The 23199-nt window shown below is 45.7% G+C and overlaps 1 protein-coding gene across 1 annotated transcript in view; it reads right to left on the reverse strand.

Annotated features, from left to right (window-relative positions):
* Window positions 1–23199, reverse strand: part of LOC146181300 (uncharacterized) — a 65065-nt gene that overhangs the window by 30534 nt on the left and 11332 nt on the right. The window contains exons 2-9 of the mRNA XM_084576351.1: window positions 18261–18393; window positions 17774–17940; window positions 13762–15446; window positions 10618–10710; window positions 8507–8608; window positions 7300–7449; window positions 6122–6256; window positions 3349–3646 (exon numbers count right to left, since the gene is read on the reverse strand). Coding sequence (XP_084432477.1) covers window positions 3349–3646; window positions 6122–6256; window positions 7300–7449; window positions 8507–8608; window positions 10618–10710; window positions 13762–15446; window positions 17774–17940; window positions 18261–18393 — 2763 coding nt within the window. The remainder of the gene's footprint in view (window positions 1–3348; window positions 3647–6121; window positions 6257–7299; window positions 7450–8506; window positions 8609–10617; window positions 10711–13761; window positions 15447–17773; window positions 17941–18260; window positions 18394–23199) is intronic.

A 23199-nucleotide genomic window follows, 5' to 3' on the forward strand; every position in this document is an offset into this window, starting at 1 on the left:
CTAGTCAAAGACATGATCAACTTCAGCCTCAGCAGCAACCAGGCAGTCAGCTTCTTTCTCCACAGCTGAATATGTTCTTCAAACTTGGCATTGTCATCAAAAGCAAGCTGCTAAGATTTAACATTTTCAACTAGACAATATCCAAATTTAGGGAGCTTAATCACACTATAAGGTGACAACATACTGTAAATTAACAAAAATGTGGGCATAGACAGATGGTGATGTTGACCTCCTGCTTGCCAAAGAGGCATTCCAGCACGCTTTGGTTAAATTTTTCTGTTAAGACATATTTGAAGCCACACTCCTTCAGCAGGTACCTAAATAATTCCTATACAGACAAAAAAATTCACACGAAGACCCTCAGCGGTTGGATTGGCAAGAAAACTAGCCTGAGATATTTTTCCTCATACCACTTTTCCCAGTTATTTAGCCAATGCAGCAACGAAGCGAAGACCTTTAAATCTTTGCTACCAATGGTGACGCCCTCCTTCCAAGTCCGGTCCATGAGTTCCAGCCAGAATGTCGAAAAGATTATTACCGTAAAAACTCACGCATAATACAAATCCATATACAATATGAGGTGCAATTTTGGGACAGAAAAAAAAATTTTTTTTCATGCACACATATAGAGAGCGAGGAAGATTGCCGAAGTATTGATTTGCACTACATTCTGTGGTTGTTCCCCGTCTCTCGCCGATGTGCTTGGTTGGAAATTTCACGGGCAGCGAGAAGAGCAGCTCACATTCGCCCCAGCAATTGCGGTAGCGACATGGTCGTCCACTTGTTCTAAAACTAGTAGGCCACTTCCACCTCCGAGGCGGGATGAAAGCGCGAGCTGGCGGCCGTCATGCGCTGTGCTCACGCCTGTTTGCGTCAGCACCGCGCGCTGCATGTGCATACCGTCTGCCCCGAGAGCCAATTGCTGGAGACATCTTTCAGTAGAAACACTTCTTCTGTACCTAACGCGTCTGGTATCCCACATTTCTCACAAACGCGGCTGACGTGCTCCTCGAGAATGCTAGTGAAGCGACCACAATTCAGCTGTAGGGCGTGGCCAGCATGGCTGGAGAGGCCAGTGGAGACCTGTGCAACATACTGAATGATCCCTTACTGTGCAACGTGCCGAGATCTTTACTTGAGAATACTGCGACTTACCACGATGCTAAACTGGTCGAATTGGTGCATTTGAATTTTGGGAACATTATGCAAAATAAAATGAGGCCAAAAGAAGGAAAGGACAGATACAAGTGCTTCTTCTTTCCCTTCTTTTGCCCTCGTCTTATTTGCGCTATGTTCCCGAAATGCAAATGAGAGCACCTGTCACCAAATAACCGAAACATAAATGAAAGTCTGCGGTCTGCAAGGTCATTATGAGCCTTGAAAGAATCCCCATAATCGATAAACTCACTGTAGGTCATAGACTCTGAATGCACACAGATTGCTTTTCGAAAGCACATTTCATCAATAAAAGTATCCCACGGCACTGGAACCTGTCCTTGGTGGCAATCTTTTCAGTCGGTGCTAGAAAAACCTTGTGTAAAAACCAACACTTAAATCCGATCATGCTTGAGCACTTGCACACTGTCGCCACAGGGAAGGGGGAGCACTTTATTGTCTTGGAGAAAGGAATATGCAGATCGGCTGCTTATATGCAACAGCAAACACATTAGAAGCCATTCCTCTGTGTAGTACCGGTTAGCTAGCTTGGCTGCTGCAACACATACTTTCACTACTGCCAGCTGAGCACACTATTTTTTTTTTTTGCTTTTTTTTGCTTTTTACAGAGCATAATTTAACAGACACAGGGCTACAACTTTGTCCTTGCTTTGGTGTGATGGCAATAAACGCACAGCTGCAGGCCTAAGCCAGCACTTTCTTCTGTTCATTTCCGGTGCACCAGCGGAACATTTGAAAAACCTGTACACCTGTGACATACTGAACAGTTCGAGTAAAGAACCATAGAGCAGTCTTTGTAGCGCCACTTCTGAATATCAAGTTATGTGCGGGCAGTCCAGAGCGTTCGGTCCACCAGTGCAGACTTTTGTCTTGTCCACATGCTCCAAGAAAGCCTCAACATCGTCTACAGTTGATAAAGTTCCTTCATATTGCAGACCTGCCATAGAAGCAGGCCTGCCCCTCATGCTTATTTTCACCAGCATACCTTTATGAATTTCAACATTTTTAGCGGTTACCAAGAAAAGTAACCTGCAGGGCTTCCTGGTGGCAGGAATGCATCAGACAGTAAAACACTGCCAGGTTTTGTGACGCAATCTTAGAGGTGCGCACGGGCCGAAATATTGAGCCCAAGCCCGGCTCGGGTCTGACGCTACAGACCCGAGCCCGGCCCGGCCCGACTGTGAAAATGCCTGAACCCGGCCCGACCCGGCGCTTAGATTTAAAGCCCGGCCCAGACCATCATGCTATAACTGCAGTTGAAGCGATGATACAGAAAACAAATAGTTTCCGGATAACTTTATTCAAGATCTTGAAATTTTGACTTCTCACGTTTGAAATAACAAATTCGGTGAATATACAGGCACACAGCACATATGTAGAATTAACGTATTGTGAAAAACAAGTTATGCATTCAACTGAGGCATTTGTGGCGTTCCTGGATAATGAACCCGGTAGCGCTGAAGTTTCGGTGCTATAACTTGTGGCTGGAATAATTGAAAGGCTCTTTGATAAGAAAGCAAGTTTTCGGTAGGCAGCATGTTTGCTTCTCCAAAAGTGCGCTAGCTCTAAACCTAAACAAGGGGTTGATTTTGTTGCCAAATACTCGAGAAACACGAAAAAAACTCTTGCACCGCAGAAGCTTTGAGCTATGTTCCGCTTCAAACGAGGCCATGTCATGGCAGCAGGAGTGTCACAGCAGAGATGTTTGATAGGCGACAGCGTATAGCGTGAATCTTGAAACGGATACCTAAACATCAGTGCCGGCGTTACCCAAGTGGAGATGCGGAACTAGCCTACGAGCGGCCCCTCTGCTCAGTCACTGACAGCTGCCAAAGATTTATTCGCGGTGAGGAGGCGAAGAGGAAAGGTGGGTTGACGCCGGGAAAGGTCTCGGAAGCTCTCGTGGGGCGAGGGTGCCGTAAAATGCAGTGGATTCTAGAGGCTTATCGCACTATGGCCGTTTAGAGGCCCAAGTTTAGAGGTTCAAGAACGGTTTGACACTGATGCCACACTGGCCCCACAGCCAAAAACCAAGAGCGGGCAGCACCGTCATGGACTGCTTGCCATGGTACTGCGGCCAAACATATTACACGGCGAGCAGCCAGACAGCAGTCATCGCGTGCAGCAATCACAAGCAGAGAAAAGTGCCGGGGCAGGGCTAGTCATGCTTACCCGTCAGTTCCTGAGGTGGCTTGCGGTAACGGTTTTTCTCAATGCTGAAGCTGGTGCGCGCCGCACGTGCTCCGTGCAGCAGCATCTCATGCGAGACCACTCTGTTTCCAGGCGGGGGAGGGGCAGGACAAGGGCTGGGTGTGGGGCCAGTGCTGGGTCCAGCGGAGGCAGCGTCAGCGGAAGACCCGCCACCCTCTTGGGCCTCCTTGCGCAGTCGTCTGAGCGTGGTCACGGCCACGTTGAGGTAGACGGTCTTGCTGGAGCTCCGGTCGTAGGTCTGCTTCTCCTCCGACAGTGCCTGCAACGAAGAAGACACGTAACGAGCCACAGTGTCAGCGCGGTCACCACTGAGGAGATGCCAAAAGGACTCTCAGGACAATACCTCATCCAATTTTAGATCTCAGCAAAAAATCGGCATCCTTTTGCTGCAAAGGAGGAGCTTGACCTGAATTCGTGACACTGATGACGACGTTGAATAGACAGGGATTCCACAATCCCCAAATGAAAGTAATTGGCAGCATTGCCCTAGTCTCATACATTGGCAAAGAAAACTGCACCTGATGTCGGCTCAGTTATTTCGCGAGAATGCGTAGCACACCAAAACCTGACTTTCATCTCTCTTGGTGTTTCTACCTTACAAAAGCTTTGTTTTGAGCGGAAGTAGCCGCTTCGTCACTGGAATGCAGTAACAAAAGCTACTGGCTAATTCCAAATAAGATCATTTGGAACGGGTCAAAATTTGTTCTAAACAAGAAAGGGCAGCTTATGCACAGGGACAAGCATAACCTACACGCACGCATTGCAGCATGTTGAAGTAGCGTCAGTTCCTCATGACACTCATGTCAGGATATGGTGCCCAACTTCTTGACATTTTTAAGTGATACACTTACGACTGATCAGAATTTCAGAATGATATGAATTTTGAAAGTGTCCTGTATGATCTACAGAAAGATTGGGATTCTACGAACAGTTTTTCAAGAAGGTGCAGATGATATGAACACATGAACACCCACACAGGCAAGCAGGCTCGTGCAGCTAATCTCGGACAGGAGGCATCCCCCCCTGCCCAAACATCTCACGATGCCAGCCTGTGTCAATATGGACAGCAAGGTGCTATACAAAAGATAGATAACATTGCACTTTCTTTTGGCTTTAAGAAATTACAAACAGGCGCCCGAAAGCTGGCTTCCCCACTTCAATGAAAGACATGGACTTGCCTCCAGAACAATGTAGAGAAAGCAAAAAAATGCACAATTTGTTTGTTGGTGACTAGATTAATTTGCTGCCCAGCTATGTTCATTAGTGCCCTGCCCACCTCAAGCAGGCAAGGTTTAGCAACGTCACCGCTATGTTCTTGCCTGTGAACACAGCATGCCACGGATACCCATTGGGCACCAAAATAAACTGGAACACAAAACACAACTACAAGGTGCTTTTAGTGAGACGACTTCATGAGGAGATTGATCGAAAAAATAAAAATTTGCAGATTAGTCTGCTGGACACCCTTGATTTTCTGGCCATGTCTTGGAGCACGTTGACCCCAAATGCAATTGTGAACTGTGCTTGGAAAAACTAATTTGCGATTACACCGGTTGCATCGCCGAATGACGAAGAGTCTGATAAGAATTTGACCACTGAAGGCAAGGAGACACTGGAAGTTCAAACCTCTGCTTATGACTTTGCCACCAGAGATGACAGTGTCACTCATGACCTGCAGGTTGAGGATCACCGAAGATTTAATTAATAAAATTAATGAACTATCATCATCTGGCAGCAATGAAGAAAAGGGTGACCCACTGCTATCAGTGGCAGAGACCCTCAACAATCTTGATGCTTTGCACCGTACCGCTAGTGCTCGCTGCATAAGCGATGAACCTGTGGCACAGTTTTACGCTTTTCAGGCTGGTCTCGTCATAGAAATTGAACCAAAGAAACTGCAGATAAGTATTACTAACTTTTTCGGCTGAAAATAATTGTGCTGACTGAACTTTTTGTTTCACCTTCATGTTCAACTTGGCTTCTTTTGGACCACGCAAATTTGGTGTGACCCATGAATATTCTTCCACATCCCAAGAAACTTGTATTATCAAGATTTTAATACACCATGATTTAATACACCGGTGGCAGTAATTGTTTTCCCCTCATTTTCATTGGTGCGTATTATGGAATGGTCTGATGTCCAGCGAGAGACAACGTACCACCATGCACAATCGTTTGTCAAGGCCAGTAGCTACGCTTCAGCAGAAAACTGATGTAAAAGCAGAAAAAATCAAGTTGCTTATAAATAATTATCTCATGGGCAAAATCCCGTACCCTTGTTGCAACTGGGGCAAAAACAGTGATTATGCAAAGCGTGGGATGCTGCCACATCAGTTCCAGAGCCATATTCTCGAATGTTAGCCCCTCAGTGTCACATCCATTCAGACTTCGCGCATTCGTGCATAGTTCTTGCTAAACTCGACACTATCTGCCAGGCAAATATTTACGGTGCACAATTCAAGTTGTGAGACATGGAATACATGCTGGAGAATGCCGAGTTCTCCTCAGCATCCCTTTAAGAGAAATATAAACCAGCAAACGTAGTACCATTATCAAAAAGCAACACCCATGATATACAGCTGAGATCGATGCAGCTGAAAGACATTTAAGCGAGTCAATGCCACAAGATTACAGTCACTCCCGCCAAGGCTGAAGCTATTACCGTTTGGCCACTTGTCAGGGCAAGAACACTGCAGCCAGACTAGAGCCATCAGTGGAACAACGATCAACGCACCTTTTGGATGGCCTCGTCCTCAGTACTGCAGCACTTGGCACATTCGTTCAGGAAGAGGTCGAGGTAGCGCTGGCGGACAACCGTCGGGACCCGGCTGCCATATTCTGCTGGGATGGTAGGTCGCTTGGACAACACCTGCACGTGACACGAGAGGACCCTTTCAGGATATGGATTGGATATGCCCCTGTTTTCCTCTGAGCAGCAAACTTTGTTGCAAATCATGAAAACAACCAAAAAATTTCTTAGTCCCCCTTTTATTTGTGGTCAAACTTGGCACTATTGCCACCCCGGATTTTTATCCGAAGCAAAGTTTCACTCAACTAGTGCCTGACCTTTTTGCCCTTGAATATTCTGCAGAGACCCACCTAGGGGAGATTTGTCGACTTCTTAGGGTGCAGGAGCATGATATCAAAGCTCTCTCTTGCCATGTATTGAGATCCGTGCCGCTAATCTAGTACAATAAGGATTCATACGAGTTCCTTCCATTTCAGTAATTCTCAGTAAGGTGGCCGCAAACGCCAGCACATCTTACGGCAAACAAGAAAAAAAAAAAAGAAAGAAAAAAAAAGCAAGCAGATTCACATGCATTCCAACCGGCGGTAGAATTCTTTTAAAAACCTAGCAGCACTTGAAGCAATGCAATCAACATGCATAATAAGTACATACACTAGTGTACAAAAAGGGGACAAAAAAATTATTGAAATTAGTTCCAACTTTCAATAACGCAATAGAGTACCACCTTACATACAAAGCCCCGCTTTAACCAAGCCATACGATTGAGCCTGCATGGCCTCGGGACAGCATGCCTGACTTGGCATCCAAGACCACTGGAAGGTTGATTCTTATTCCACCTTCCCACCTCAAATAAGCAAATAGAGCTGGCAGCTTTTCCCGACTTTCTCATATCACATGATCTCATTAAGTCGAAAAATCGTCGAAGAATCAGTGCTCGGCCATGCCAGGTAATAGCTACCACCTGCCAGCGTCATGCATGCCGACACCGGATTGTACTTCTGAAATGTCGGAACCTTTTCTGAACAAGACACTAAAGTCATGTTTTGCTGCCAAAATGCAACACCTAGTGTGTGAACAAAACTGGAGAAACGATGTACCCTCTAAGGTTTCGGCAGGATATCTGGATGCGGCCATACTAGGGAACCACAAGGGAGTGCACTCACCACAGCTGGTACATGGGCCACCCGTGGCTGCCCCTTGGGCTGCGTGGCCACCACGTGGGCTCCGGTCTTGGTGCCCTGGGGAAGCTGGGCCAGGGCAGTGCGGCGCGCCGCTGCCAGCAGAGGCGCATTGGCCACCGGCGCCACCCGCCCCTGCAACATGGATGCTCGCGCCTTACAAAACTGAACAAACACCATTTCGTAGCAAGGTCTAGGAAATCGTTGCTAACACTGACATAACTTGCTGACTGCTCTGGGCTCAAAGGCCCTTTTCAAGCAATGACATATCATTTCCTGGCACTTTTGCTCTTGTTTCTTTTTTTCCATAAACCCCTCTCCGTCCTCTTTGTGTGCATCCCTGCTTCGATCGAAAGCAGTCATGTATTGTTTATCTCTGGAATCTGTATATCACTCAGATGCACTGCCAAACAAAGTTGTGATCATAAAGCCCATTCACGCACACAAATGCACAAAATTGAAATCAGCCTGAATCGACAGAAGAAAAAATAGCAGCTCAGCTTCCTTAGAAGAATCTAAAACACTCTTCAGTTAATTATGAATTGATTACCATAGATGCACTCCAATAATCAGAATACAGAAATACCTACAGCATAGCCATGAATGCTTTCAGGCTTACAACTTTTCACAGCGGCTGGCTTCCATAGAGTTAATGTCAAAAGCGTGGACTACTTGGGGGTAGAGGGAGTTTATTATTGCTGTTATAGTTTAGTAAAATGCTTCAAACTTTGACACAGCTGAAGCAAAACAAACATGCCATCGTAATACTTTTAAAATGGAACAAAAACAAAGAAAATCAAAAGCAGATGACACAGATATGGAGCAGTGCTAATTGGAATGAAACGAGTAACAAATAGTGCAGGAACCTCATTCATGCCCATTTCTTTGTTTTGAGCACAAGCAAACTTATCGGTGAGATTTTTAGGCGTAAAAATTAAAAAAAATAGTGCTCCATTCAAATAAGCACCTGAAAAGTGTGATCCTTAAGGCTCATTCTCTTTCTTCTCGGTAAGCCAAGTAGCCAAAACCAAGTGGTTTGGAATTCTAGTTTGGACTGCGGTTAGTAGTTATTAATTGCACGCCTGCTCACGACTACTTTGCTGGTAGATAAGTTGGGGGAACTAGTAGAACTGTGGTTTGCAAGAAAATTGAAAAAAAAAAAAAAAAAGGAAGGGGGGAGCCAAGAACTCACCTGTCCCGACTGGTAGCGCTGCTGTAGCTGGGCAAATCGGTTGTGCATGGCCTGTGCCGCAGACACATGTGCCAACAGGCCTCGCGGTGCTGGTGCTGGGCGCTGCACGTCAGAACACGCGGAGGCATTGTGGGATGGCACAACCTGATGAGCAGCTTTTTATTTATTTTTTTTTTGCAACAAAATTTGGGGGCCACAAGGTGTGCTGGTGACCCTGTGAACACTCTGGATCAGTATAACGGTGATCACTCTACTTTTTACCAGCTCTCTGCCAAAGTTCATGTCTGCAAGATGGATGAACAAAACCTATCCACTGAGCTGCCCCCGTTGGTCCCACAATCTTTCAGTGGCACTTTTTCCCATGACAGTCACATTACTTATGGATGCCCAATGGGGAAGTGAATCCTTTTGTATTGACAGTGACCGTGCATGATTGGGGTGCAAAAAATTTGGACACGAAACAAACAAGCAAAAAAGTGGAAGAATAACACAGTCAACATACTTGTGATCTTTTGAACAGATGAGGCTGTTACCAGAATGCAACTGCATTAAATGGCCTTGCAATGTTGAAGGTTTTTCGGTTGTACAGTACCGCAGAAGATCTAACAAGTGCCCCCACTCATACACGCACACCTCCTAACTTCACTGCTGATTTCACGTTTCGGCGCTGTTCCAAGAAAGCCCCCCCCCCCCCCCCTCCTCCTCCTCCTCTAGTGCCGCACCTCCCCAGTGGAAGGAAACGTCCATAAAAGCTTACTGTCCCCCAATTAAGAAACTAGCACCTATTTCTTTCATAGCAGCTGGAGGAAAGCACACTGAAGCGTTGTAAAAAAAAACTGCGCATCGCCATGCGCAATTCGAAGCACCACCGGTGAAAAGAGAGTACTTACCGATGACAGCGCCGTAGAACTCTCAGCCACCATCCAATCTTATTGCACCGTATATGTGCACAGAGAGTCATTCCCTGATGCACATCAATTTCGTTCAGTCACTGGGTGCACTGAAGTAGTTCAAAACCAAAACTAGCGAGAGTTTCCTACCCCTAATCTCCACTCTCCATACCCTTAGCATGCCCCAGGCAACACTGCCAGCCTCATCCAGTCCAAGAATCCAATCCAGTCTCAACTCTCAAAAACACCTCAAACAAAAACGGCACCCATACTCCACCGCCCTCACCCAAAAGCGCACATGCTCAAAAGCTGACCGTTGGCATCAGATGACCACCGTGAGCGAGACACCTGAAGCGCGTGTGCCTAGGCAAGACCTGGCACAGAAATGAGATAAGACAATTTCTAGCACATTTAAATAGCACACCGAGGAAAAACATCAGTAGCAGGTGTCGATCAGTTTGCATCAATGGGATCGACACCGGCAGCCTGTCTAAGTTTAAGTTGTCCCTCGGCATCCGTGTGCACTGCACTCGATATTTTAAATTTTTTTCTGGCAAAAAATTCTGTCATCGCCACATTGAATACTGGTGTCATTCTGGGAAAGCGGCCACCCTCCACTTTTCTGATAATTTTGGCACACGAGAGGGGGGGGGGGCACTTGCTTGATATTTTAGGGTATCCTTCCTCTTACGCTGCCTTGGCTGATATTGCACTTGCCACTGCATAATTATTTGTTGTACAAATGTGAACATTATGGAACTTGTGCTGTAAATACTTAATTATTTGTTAATGCGCTCAAAAGAAGAGACAAGCGCCTGCGTCTGACCGAAAGACTGTGGAAGATCTTACACACAGGAGACAACCACATTCCTGAACAAGAGAACACGCTCAGCTTTAGCCGCATTCATTTGAATAGATCCACTCTATTCAAATTTGAATAGGTCCACTCTAGAATAGATATCTGAGTAGATCCTCCCTGTAGTTGCTTTGAGACATTAAAACCCCACAAACCAAACCAAATTAATCTGATCCACTCTATGGAGCTGTGATTTCTTCACTTTGTTACTCATCTAGCAATTGTTCTAGCATTATTTCAGTGTTCTATGCTGGTGTACCCTTTCCTATGTTGCGTCTGCAACGCTGATCTCCCCCATTTCAAGCTCAGGTTCTGGAGCTCGCACCACTTCACTTCACGGCATTGCAACGCAACAGTGGCCTCACCCGAGCCAGCTCTGGATTGTGGGCAACTCGTTTCTTGGCCGGTACAGCGGGCTCCACCGTCGACTCTGCAGCCCTTTTCAGCTGCACCCGCTCCTGAAAACAAAGGAGGAGGGAGGCACGTGACAGATCCATCGCACAGTGTCCCTGCATTCTATATTTTTTTTATACAGCAACCATTTATTGTGCGGTTTCATATAGGCTGCGAGAAAAATTTCTGGTGCCTTTCTGATACAAAAAAAAAAGACCAGATGAATGTGCAAGCTTCCCATCAGCACCAATCTCAGAAAAAAAAAAAAAAAAAAAAAGGCCAGCTGTCCCAACCACAGCACGTCTGTTTTGTGTGTGTATCCTTGCACTCGGGAGAGTGAGAGCAATAAAAACAGTCTGTTTCTGCACGTGCATGTGCACCTACATCTTGCCGTGCTCAGGGTTGCTCACCACAGTACCTGCTTCTCAGCAGCACTCTATATAGTCGGACACTTGCAGCACCCATGAAGCCACACAGGTCATCAAGGTGAAGGACAGCCTCAACACCTACAAGTTTTAAACACTGTGGGCGTCGCAAAACGCCCCATCACAAGGCTCAAAAGCTTCCCCGTGGCTGACCCTGTCAACTATGTCGTTAATAAATATTAAAAATAACGAACGGCCAAGAACAGGTGCTGCATTCTGTGGAGCACACATAATCAATTCGGACACACTGGCATCAACCAGAAAGCTAAGCTTTGATCCGCACAAGAAGCAAGCGGCATTTTTTTGACGGAGGCTAAGTTTTGAAAGAAGTCTAGAGTGTGGGACACGATCAAACGCATTTTTTTTTTTTTTAATCAAAGAATATGTCAGTTTGGCTTTGAACACTAATCGTTTCAGAGAAGTCGTGAATTATAGCCCTAGGAGCGCTGTTTTGGTTGAAAGTCCTTGTGATCTTTTGATCCTTGAAAGTCCTTTTCAAAACTCGTGTTGCCTGCTGTCGATTACGTTCTTAGTTTCCAAAAATGCCGAAATATGGCTGCAAATATATTCAAGAGCCTTAGAACATGCACACAATAACGATACTGGCCTATAAGACGAACATAATAATGAATTATCTGCCTTTCTCCCCTGTCTTCCAGCGCACCTAGAGTTTTCCAGTGATAGGGCTAGAAAACCTGTCCCATATTTGGTGAGAGAGGGGCAGGAATGAGGTATTCTTGAAAAGACTAAGCAAAGTGAACAAAGGTTGAGGGAAAGCCTCGGTACACTAAGCAACATCCTGAAAAGACCAAATAAGAGACATTCTTAAAAAAAAAAAATGTCCCTCGTTGAAATGTTGCCTAACAAAATGTCGTCCCATATGTGATGGTTTGAAAGTTTGCGAGGCTTAGCATCCTGAAGCTGTGTGTAGGTAATGAGCAATGCCACATTGGAGGACTCTAAACTAAATTCAACAATCTGGTGTTACTTAACATGGCTTGAAAAAGCACAGCACGCAAGTGTTATTTTTTATTATTATTATTAATTTATGCTCAGTGAGATGCGGTACCCGCGGCTGGGGTTTAGTTCCATACTTTGGTCTCGTACCACAGCAAATCACGGCCACTAAGCCACCAAAGTGGACTTTTTCCCTGATGTGGCCGCACTCCTATTCTATGCAAACCTCCCCTGATCTTCCCTTCCCACAGAAACTTATGTTGCTCACACTCACACTGCTATTTCTCCAAACAAAATAAGTCAAACCCGGATATTTCGAATTTTGGTTATATCGAACTCACGAAATATGCCCTTAAATTGTCATACCTCGAAGTCAATTTCACCGGTCGTTCGATATATCGAACTCCACATCACGCATTGGACAGTGCACCTTCCCCAAAGACGATCGCATCACCCTCTGCTGCTTGCCGCGTGACGTTTTCAAGCCACGCACGGAAGGAATGAGAGGGCACAGTTCGGTGACGGCTGGTCTAGGGCGCGCACATCTGTGGTGATCGCTACCGCACGCCAGCACGTGACGTTTGCTAGCCATGTGCGTGAAGAACGAGAGGGAAGAAATCAATGCAGCCGTGGTGTTTGGGAGAGCGGAAAACCACGATAAAGCGAAACGCAAGCGTGTGCACACTCTTCTGCCGATCTTTATCTCTCCCCTTCCTCTCCCTTTCCCGGCCTTCGTTCGCAACAGCACGCACTATGCATGCGCGGACGAGCCAGCTCAGCCCGTGGCAGACGCTTTCTCCACTGTGTGTCGTGAATGCTCTGCGCGTGGCGACTGACAGCGGCTTTTTTTTTTCTTTTTTTGCAGGAGTCATTCATTTTTGCCATCTTGCTGAACGTGCGGCATAGCGTATGCTATGGCGGCTGCGGACGTTAAGAAACACCAATTTTTTTTTTTTTATTTTGCGAGAGTCATCCTTACTTGTGCTGAACGTGCGGCGCAGGTTCTTTTTTTTGTTTTGCGAGAGTCGTCTATTCTTACAACTATGAAAATCAACAATAGCACACGGTCAGCTGCGATCATGACACCGACTTTTAGCATTGTTTGCTTCAAACGGCAATTGCGGCTATCACGCTTTCTAATGATTTTGTGGCAATAGACTACACCCACCCCAAGCGCGGCGTGATAAATCGAACCAGGCTTGTGCAATCAAGCCATCATGGGCACTTTGCCAAGTTCGCCCCCTGCCACCGCAGGATCTATCAAAAGTATAGTCAAAATATAAACAAACAGCGACATTATCACTGCTACAGTGTATAACACTGTCTCGCTGCGTAGCATCTTGGCGCGCTGCCAATAAATGAGCTGTATGCGACGGTCGAAATGGAGAAAAGTGCCACCGTATGCTTTTTTATTTTTGTTTAAATTCGTGAGGGCAAAAGTAGGAGGTGGGTTCATTATGCGAGTTGGTTGACTACGCGACAAATACAGTATCATTTTTCACAATTGCAAGTGGCGTCTCAAGCCGATTTCTGTACATCGAATTATCGATATATCAAACTATTTCGCGATCCCCTTCGAGTTCGATATATCCGGGTTCGACTGAACTGAAATAGTTTTCAGGTCCCAAGCCCATCATCCTGTTCTCAAGAAAGAAAATGTTCGTAAGTTTCCCGAAGAGCCACAGTGCTAACCACAACAGGACAAATGACAAAAACTGCCCAAAGATAACACACCTGGGTTGCCGCCACTGGCCCAGCGCTCGGCTGAGAAGCCTCGTTGAATATCCGCAGGCACTCCGCCACAGGATCCTCTTCCTCGTCATCAGAGTCGAGCTCCCACTCAAGCTCAAATGAGGGCGCCTCCACCTCGGCTTCAATTTTCGGGCCATTGCTCTTGTTCCCTCCATCTGAAGTCCTTCCCTGGCTAGAGGAGCTGTCTGATGAGGCTTCCGACTCACTGGCTGTGCGCTTTGCTCCTCTTCCGTCAGCCTCCTTCACTTTGGCCTCCTTCCTGTGCGGCGAGCTACTGCTCCGGTCAGACGACCGTTTGGTCGTTCTGTGGTGACTAGATTCGGAACCTGCCTCTTTTTTCTTCTCGGAGGACGAACGTCCTGAAGTCTTCTTTGATGAATGGCTCGAAGATGAGCCTTCTGATGCATGCTTTGATGATGAATGTTTCGAAGATGAGTGCTTTGAGGACGAATGCTTCGAAGATGAATGCTTAGAGGAAGAGTTATTCGAAGATGAAGGCTTAGAAGATGAGTGCTTTGAAGAAGAGTGATTCGAAGATGAGAGCTTTGACGAAGAGTTGTTCGAAGACGAGTGCTTTGAAGAGCTGTGGTTCGAAGATGAGTGTTTAGCAGAATGACTGGACGATTGTTTTGAAGATGAATGCCGAGAGGGTGACCGTTTTGATGAGGAATGTCTTGATGACGAATGCTTTGAGGATGAGTGCTTTGAAGATGTATGGCTTGATGAAGTGTGCTTTGTAGACGACTCTTTAGATGGCGGCTTGGACGCTTCCTTGGGTAAGGAATCTTCTGAAGAATCTTTAGGTGGAGAGCCCTTAGACAAGGAGTCCTTTGAAGGAGAATCCTTAGATGAACCTTTCAATGAAGACACCTTCGATGATGGCTCATCAGAAGACTCTTTCGTTGACGAATCCTCAGGTAACCTTTCACATGGGCACTTTTGAGACGGAGAGTCCTTGGATGAGGTATTCTTGGACAAGGAGTCCTTTGAGGAAGAATCCTTAAGAGATCCTTTGGATGAGTGCTCCTTGGAAGACTCCTTGGAGGATTCCTTGGATGATCCTTTGGATGAAGACTCCCTAGATGTTCCCTTAGATGACTTCTTAGTAGATGATTCCCTTGATGATGAATCTTTGGAGGAAGCTTCCTTCGATGAGTGCTTCGATGATGAATGCTTGGACGATGAGGTTTTGCTGGATGAGCCCTTTGATGATGAATGCTTGGAGGATGCATGCTTACTTGACGAATGCCCTTTGTCGGTCGATGATCCCGAGAGATTCTGTTCGCAGAGCTCCTTTTTTTTCGGCAGTTGTTCAGTATCCCCTTTAGACACTTTTTCATCCACTTCATCTGCAACACCTGCCTTTTTCTCCTGATTTTCCTTCTCCTCCTCAGCTGGCTCCACTGGTGCCTTGTCGTCCACACATTTAGAATCAGAAGCAGTTGCTTCGGCTGTGGAGGCAGGCTTTGTTAAGGCTGTGCCCGAGTGAGCGGGCCGCTTGTCCTTGAGACCAACGATGGCGTCCACTTCTTCTTGTACCATGTCTGTGTCCTCATCATCAACTTCAGTGGTACCATTTGCCACGCTGCCCTGACTTTCTGGTGATTTACTGACTGGCTCGACTGGCTCAGCTGGCTTGACCGGCTCAGCTTGTTTGACCGGCTCATCTGGAAAATAAAACAAGGACGTGAAATAGGAAAGGACCACAGACATATAATATAATGCAACCGATCCCAGACATATCGAACTTGATGCGAGTCTCAAAATATTTTGATGCGTAAAATATAGCAATAGGTAAGGTTATCTGTGATATACATCTTGCAGTGACGTATTTGATACCCCAACTGCAGTACTCTCAAGTAATTGCTAGGCCTAGCCTACTTCGCATCTAGGGCAAGGGAGCAAGCAGCACATTGGAAGAGGCTGCCCCCTATCATTGGAGGCCTAAATCTTTTGAATAATCTCACATTAAAATCAAGGCACAACTGATTACTGAAAAACGATCGGCATAAAAGAATCTCAGGTGGGCACCACCACTAGCCTTTGGGCAGGTGTACTGGCTTCTCCACATCACAGCAGTGTCACGCAGAAAACCAGTATGAGACATCGACACTAAGCTTCCAGCATACATAACACTCACGTCAGCACGTGGTCTCACAGCGTTGGCACAGCAGCTGTAATAAGACTGCGCAGCCAATTCAGCTCAGTGCGCAAAAGGAGGGGGGGGTTACAGAAGCAGCGTTACGAGAAGAAAATTACGTTAACCCCTAAAATATTTAAACTAAGTAAAAAAAATTGGGGCGCTTCAAGCGCCATAAAAGTGGAATATGCTATAGTAATAGAAGTATTGTTGCTGCAGTAGATTTCTTGCGGTGCAGTCCTCAATGCTCCCCTGTCACTTTTTTAACACTCGCAGCAGACTACGGATGCAACCTACCACCACCACTTAAAGCACCTGCAAACTGAGCCATGTCGCATGGCCTCTCGTGACATCACACACCTTGGCAACCATTCAAAGCTTGACCATGTTACCTGCCAAAGATTTTACGTTGCCACATTTTGAGGGATGCCGGGTTTCCTTTCCTCCCAATGACACTTCTAATGATTTTCACAACTAAGTTAAGCAAAAAAAAGCAGCAAAATGAGAAGTAACGAGTGACCTTTGCTCCACAAAAGAAAGGTCTGAAATCAGATGCATGGCAATGATAAGGGATGTGGAGCTCAACATCTAGAAGCTATACATGCACTAAGGGAGATGCTTTAGTGAAGGGGTCCCCAGTCTAAAAAAAATCAATGGGTCCAATTGGGAAGACCAGTCAGATTAAATTGGTTCTGCCAATCCCAAATGGTTTGTTCAATGGGTACTGTCCAACCCAACTGGTTTCTTCACTCCCAAGTGGGAAGCCCAGTTGGTTTCCTCACTCCCAACTGGGACGCCCAATTGGTTTCGTGACTCCCAATTGGGAATGAAGAAACCAATTAGGCGTCCAAATTTGGTCTTAAGAAACCAACGGGGCATACCAATTGGGATTGAATAAATCCATTGGGCTAATGGGAAGCCCAATGGGTTACTTCAATCCCAATTGGGATGCCCGTTTGAAACGAATTGGGCTTCCCATTGGTTCTAATTGGTCCTAAGCAAACATTCCCAATTGGGAAAGTCAAGTCAGTGATATCCTTGACTGAGATGTGCACAGATATACATACCTCTATAAAGAGACAACAGCGAAAATTTTAAGTTCTTATAAAAAGTATATGCCGCTTAATCTTATTGATTATATTGTGTTCACTGTAAGTGCAGGCATAGTTAAATAAGTTAACTCTGAATAACAAAGATGTGTCACTGGTCCCAGCAGCACTGTTCAAAGAATGGAGTATATAAGTCTGCAACCTGTGGATATATACATTGAATCTGTGTTAGTTCCGTGCATGTAATGCTTGTTTGTCTTTCATATATGATTTCTGTAAAAAATTGTAATTTCATTCCACTTGTATAAAAGTCGGCTCCCCTATAACTTCTGGACATAAAACATTGAAATTGCATCTCCATTCTTTTTTTTTTTTCAGCTATGTGAGTTCAAACCATTTGGGCTCAATGGGCATGCTTTTGAGTTCAATTGGTGAACCATTTGGTCTTCATGGGTGACCAATTATTTCCAATTGGGAGCACCAATTCATATCAAATAGTCAGGCCCAATGGGTAGCAAAAACACAATTGGTTTTTAACCAATTCATTTCAATTGAGAAATTCCAGATTGGACCCACTGAATTTTTTTTGACTGGGCCTACATCAACTTCAACCACCTGGGATCCTTTAATGCGCATCAACAGCATGCAAGGATGTTTGCATTCTCGTTGAAGCAAACTGCAAAAAAGTCATTCTGTGGCCAGGGTTTGATCCTATGTTCTTATGCTCGGCTGCTGAATGCCAAAGCTTCTGAGCTGCAGGGAAACATCTTGGGTCAAAGATATTCAGGGACATGTCTGGTCTCACCTTTTGGCACAGTCTGGTTCAGCCGGGGCGGCACACGCATGGGTAGGGGTCGCCGCTTCCGCAGTTCAGACAAAGGCGTGGGCCGGTACTGAGGCACACTTTGAGCTGGAATGTAGCGCCTGGGGCGGGGCTCCGGTGCCCGCGGCGCCACAGGTGTCGGGACATACCTGCACCATGCAGCACGGTGGCAGTGTCAGTTCCACTGATGAAGCAGTGGCAGCAAAACAAATAAAAGAAAAATTCTCAAAGTGTCTTATAGCGCCAGCTCTTATGGCAAACATTTTCAAAGTGCATTTGTCACAGTCCTAGTAGACAAAAAATTACAGAGATGCACTTAAATCTCCTTACATGCGGCAATGCGAGTTCTGTCATGCCGCTTGATAAATTTGCCCAACGCTACGCTCGTGGACCTCGCCCGCATGTACCCAGACAGCACATGCCTATGGCATATTTAGCCAAGTGACTAACACGACAGCAGCGTACTCACCCATATGAGGAGGAGACCTGCGCAATGTCCTGCTGAACTCGACGCAGGGCGGCATCGACGCACTGCAGTAGCTCGCTTCGTTGGTCCGATCCATCCTCGATGAGGCTTGGGGGAGGTCCAAAAGGGGCATCCCCTGCGCAAAAGACCACACATACACAAATACACAAATCCCTTTTAGACGCTGCTCAATTTTTCTTTTTTTCAGGCCTTCAAAGTGCGTACATTCTTCAAAAGACCAGTTTGTCTACTGCTATAACACTAAAATTTAATGCTGGTTTCCCACACACACGAGCAAAATTTCATGCAAAGCTACCCAAATCTTACGAGCTGCAATAACAAACCAAAAGTACTTGTCCAATGAGCCTGGAGGATCAGTATGTTGTCCTCTTTTATTTATGATATGTGCGATGGCAGAAACCCGAAATAAAGCAAAATAAATCCAAGCAACTATAAGGACACGTTGCCTGGCTCACCACTTTCAGAAATGTTTCAGCTAGCTGGCAAGAAAACAGCAAATTACACAGTCTGGCACATAAGCCCTGTATACACGAACTCGACAGCACCGGGTCTAGTCAGTGTCGAGTAAGCGAGGTCACTCTTACTGGACCCTCTTGGTGTCTACATGAACTCGCTTCTGGTGAGTAACTATAGCAGCGGCACCTAGCATCGAGATTTGCCCTCATTGTGCAAGCTTCCAGTTTGTGTTTGATTTCGTTGCTTTTTATAATCGAGAGCTTCACTTATTATTTTTTGTCACTGATGAGGGCTAGACAGCGGTCAATTTCAAATGTGCTCCTAGCAACGCCGGAAGCTTTTTGATGCTAGACTTGCCCATAACTCGATTCGAAAGCATCTACATGCTTCTAGACAAGGGGGTCAAGCGAGTTAACCTAACCCCTGTAGGCGAGTTAACTCGACTCACTCCGCCACTCAACCTGACTACGTCACTCGACCCAAATGTGTATGCATGAACTCGACCACTGGTTTTTTTTACTCTGCAGGCTAACACGACCAGATTCTATCCAATCCATGTATACAGGGCTATAACAATTTAAAGAAATAAGTAAATCATGAGCTGCATGCAACTGCAACACTTAATACCAGTTCCAATCATATGCAGCACAGAAGTTCCTTCGTTGGCCCCAGCACTGGTGCAGAATGGCACCAGAGAATACTCATTCAAATGAGCAAAGGATGGCAGCAGATAAGGAAAGCTGAGGAACTCAATCATATTCAGGTCTATTTTATAACTGCACACGTGGGAACATTGGATAAATTTATACAGAAAGGAAGGAGAGCTAAGGATGTAGAACATACACACCAGTACATCAGTATAGTATACATAAATATATAAAACCATCCCCATATACAGACCTTTTCAAGATCCTCCGGGAAAAAAACGATTTGAGTGGGCTTTGTCAACTCTTCCTGTGCTACGAGAGCAGCCCAGAACCCAATATGGCAGCACCCTTCACCCTTTTGTGAAATGGTATATATGTTGCAGTAGAGGGACGATGTCTTCATTATACTTTGAAGTCAAGGGGTTTCCTTGCAAACATGATGACTATTGTACCCATGCTTTTGCATTTTTTCCTCTGTTGTGTGCCATCATCATAATCATCATCATCAGCGAAGGCCTCTCCCATATTCCTCCAATTAACCTGGTCATGTGCTAGCTGTATCCACTTGACCCCTACAAACTTCTTAACCTCATCCGCCCACCTAATTTTCTGCCGCCCCCTGCTACGCTTCCCTTTCCTTGGAATCCAGTTTGTTGCCCTATGCGACCATCGGTTATCCTTTCTTCGCGCTACATTTCCTGCCCATGCCCTTTTCTTCTTGATTTCCACTAGAATGTCAGTGACTTGAGTTATTTCTCTGACCCATTCTGCATGTTTCCTATCTCTTAACATTATCGCTACCATTTTTCTTTCTATAGCCCTCTGCGTTGTCCTCAACTTGAGTAGAACTCTCTTTGTTAGCCTCTACGTTTCAGCCCCATAGGTAAGTGCAGGTAAGATGCAACTGTTTTATACTTTCCTCTTGAGCGATACCAGTAAGCTGCCAGTCATAATCTGGGAGTCCATGCCAAATGCGCTCCATCCCAGTCTTATTCTCCTTGTTAATTCCCTTTCATGGTCTGGATCTGAGGTTACTACCTGTCCTAAGTAGACATATTCGCCTAATACTTCCAGTGCTTCGCTTGCAGTGTGTGCCATCAAGTTGAGACAAGTATTAAGTAAATTAAATAAAATGAAACTTTGGCCGCCTTACAGCCCTAGCAGAAGCAGCGACATAACTTTGTGAGCCGCTGACAAGCAAAGTTCCATGATGTTTGCCTGCCAAAAAACAATGGACATGTCGGAGATAGAAAAAAAAATAAAGACAAAGTAAAAATTAATATCCATTAATTGCCCCAAGTTTGAGAACTGCACTGTGCTCACTTTTTCCGCGCCTTCGTCATCTACTTGTAAAGTAAGCATCCAACTCAGCACTCCATACTGCAAGCGCTTCGTGCAATCTATTTGCCTAAACATGCAACCGGCTATAATCGGATAACTCAAGCCTGCAGTAAAAGACACAAACGATTCCCCCGTGACAAAAAAAATAAAAGTAACCTAATGCTAAAGTTCTTCTGGTTACCTGAAAGATAAGCATCAGACCAAATTATCAGCTCAAGAATTTTTATTCCTCTTGGCTTGTTAGGTACGTTAAAATTTCAAAAGCCATCTCCACTTACTATTCAGCAGAGTAACACACATACATGCCCTGTACCAAGGCCCACAGTTAGCAGCTACTACTATTCTTTTATTTAGTAGTATCCTACTATAGTAGCTGATTCAAACACAATCACAAAACATTTACCTGCAACCTGAAGTGTTTCGTAGACAACAGTTAAAAAGACGCATCTCAAATTTGGCTGTCAGCTTGGTTTAGTTTAGTGCCACCCTGCAACCTTTCATAAACTCTTAAAGAACACTCAAGTTATAAAGAAAAGCTATGTTATAAAAGCTATGCAGCCAGCAAATGACATTCATTTCTGTGTTTCGTATTTTTCAGAATTGAGGGAATAAAAATGGATTTGAAAACTTCATAAAAAATGTGAGAGACACCTAAACTCCATCTTTAAGGGTATGCAAGACGCGATAGCGTAGATGACCACCCCACATATAGAGACCTGCTTTAAAGGTCCACTGTCCACATTCCGGTCGAAAATATTTTCTTCCCCGGTGACCGTGAGACTTCGCCCCCAGAACACAAGCTGCAAAATGTTTTTGAAAAGAGTAACTAATAACGCAGTTACAGCCACCGCAATCACTCGATTCTGTCGTGTTTCTCTCCTTCCGTTCCCTCGCAAAGGTTTTTCACTCTCCTGCCCGGTCATCTAGCCTCCGCAAGACAAATTCCCTTCATCCTCCGCGTATGGCGGGAGGTGGGGCATGACACTCTGCGTGGATGGGAAAAAAAAAAAAAAAAAAAAACGACAAGGGAAAAGCGCGCAGCGAGCGGTAGACACCCATCCTTCACCCTCAGACAGCGAGACGGACCAATGGACGTCGTTTTCGACTATGGCGTCATAGCTGCGGCTCAACGGGCCAACGCAGGGAACAGGGAAGCTGGCTGCCCGAAGGAGAACATGAGAGAGCTTTGATTTGTATTTTCGTGTCACTGTAGCATTTTGCACAATCTCCGGTACCTGATCGAAACACTGGACTCCTCTGCTTAAGAAGTCCTTCCCTGGACAGTGGCCCTTTAACCAAACATGTCGGACTCAAAAGCCAAGGGTCATGACAGGCTGATTCTTATTTCACCTTTCCAACTCAAATGACAAACCTGCCACCCTGCTTTCCGATATCATGCGATCTCGTTAAGTCACACAAACCATAAAAGAATCATTGCCCGGCCACGCTAGCTGCCACCTGCCACCTACCAGCGCCATGGCCGTGGTTTTTCGCTCACAACACCGACACCAACGCTGGATTTTCTGAGTAAAGTGACCTTTAACATTATGGCATTAAATGTACCATGTCCTGGATTCTGTGAAGGTACACAACATATCCGTCGCTGAAATCCTTATGCGGACTATATGATCATGAGTCTTCTGGCATCTTTCAGATTTCAGCCGCAGTGATTTTCTCTTCCTTTCCAAACATTGTTCTTGTGAACATCTGCCGCTTTTGCAGTTCATTCCAAAATGATGAAGCGAGCAGTTTGTTGCAAGTAACAAATACACTTGCATTCACGTGAAGCATAAAGTGGCTAGACACAAAGGCCTAGTTCCATTTGCCTAAGCCAGGCAATTATTTTGGAGATTTTCACTATCTGCAGAGGCCTCTGAGGCAATCCAGTACGCTGGCTAGAAGAAGACTCCTCCTATTGTTTAAGTAGCCTAGAAAGAATTGCACCGCTGCTTTCAAAGTGTAATAGGGCGTTTATTGACGCTCAGATGGAGAGCTGTGAGGAGAGGACCTTGCAACGGCGAGCCCAGCGTACTTCTTCTTTGTCTTCGTTGCACAATGCACTGGTGCATGTCGATGGCTGAAGTGCTGACTATCACAGTACCCGGGTAAAGAAAAAGGAGCCATCCTGGCGACTTATGGCGCGGAAAGCACAGCGGGGTCATAGAATGGCTTCAATCGGTTCACGTGAACTGTTTCACGACCACGGCGACGCAAGTCCGCAGAGGGCGTGACGGGCTCAACTACGTAGTTGACTGCAGATGTTTGCTGGAGGACCCTATATGGCCCGTGGTAGCGAGCAAGAAATTTCTTTGAAAGGCCAGGGATTGTGGAGGGCACCCAGAGCCACACCAGAGAGTTCGGGAGATATGACGAAGCTTCGCCGGTATCACGGAGGTATTTTTGTTGCCACTGATTTTCTGTTGTGAGAGAGCGGGCGAGCTGACGGCATTCTTCTGCGTATGTGACGGCATCGGATA

Source organism: Amblyomma maculatum, chromosome 8 (genome assembly GCF_055883805.1).
Source record: "Amblyomma maculatum isolate TAMU_Amacu chromosome 8, ASM5588380v1, whole genome shotgun sequence".
NCBI classification, from domain to species: domain Eukaryota; kingdom Metazoa; phylum Arthropoda; class Arachnida; order Ixodida; family Ixodidae; genus Amblyomma; species Amblyomma maculatum.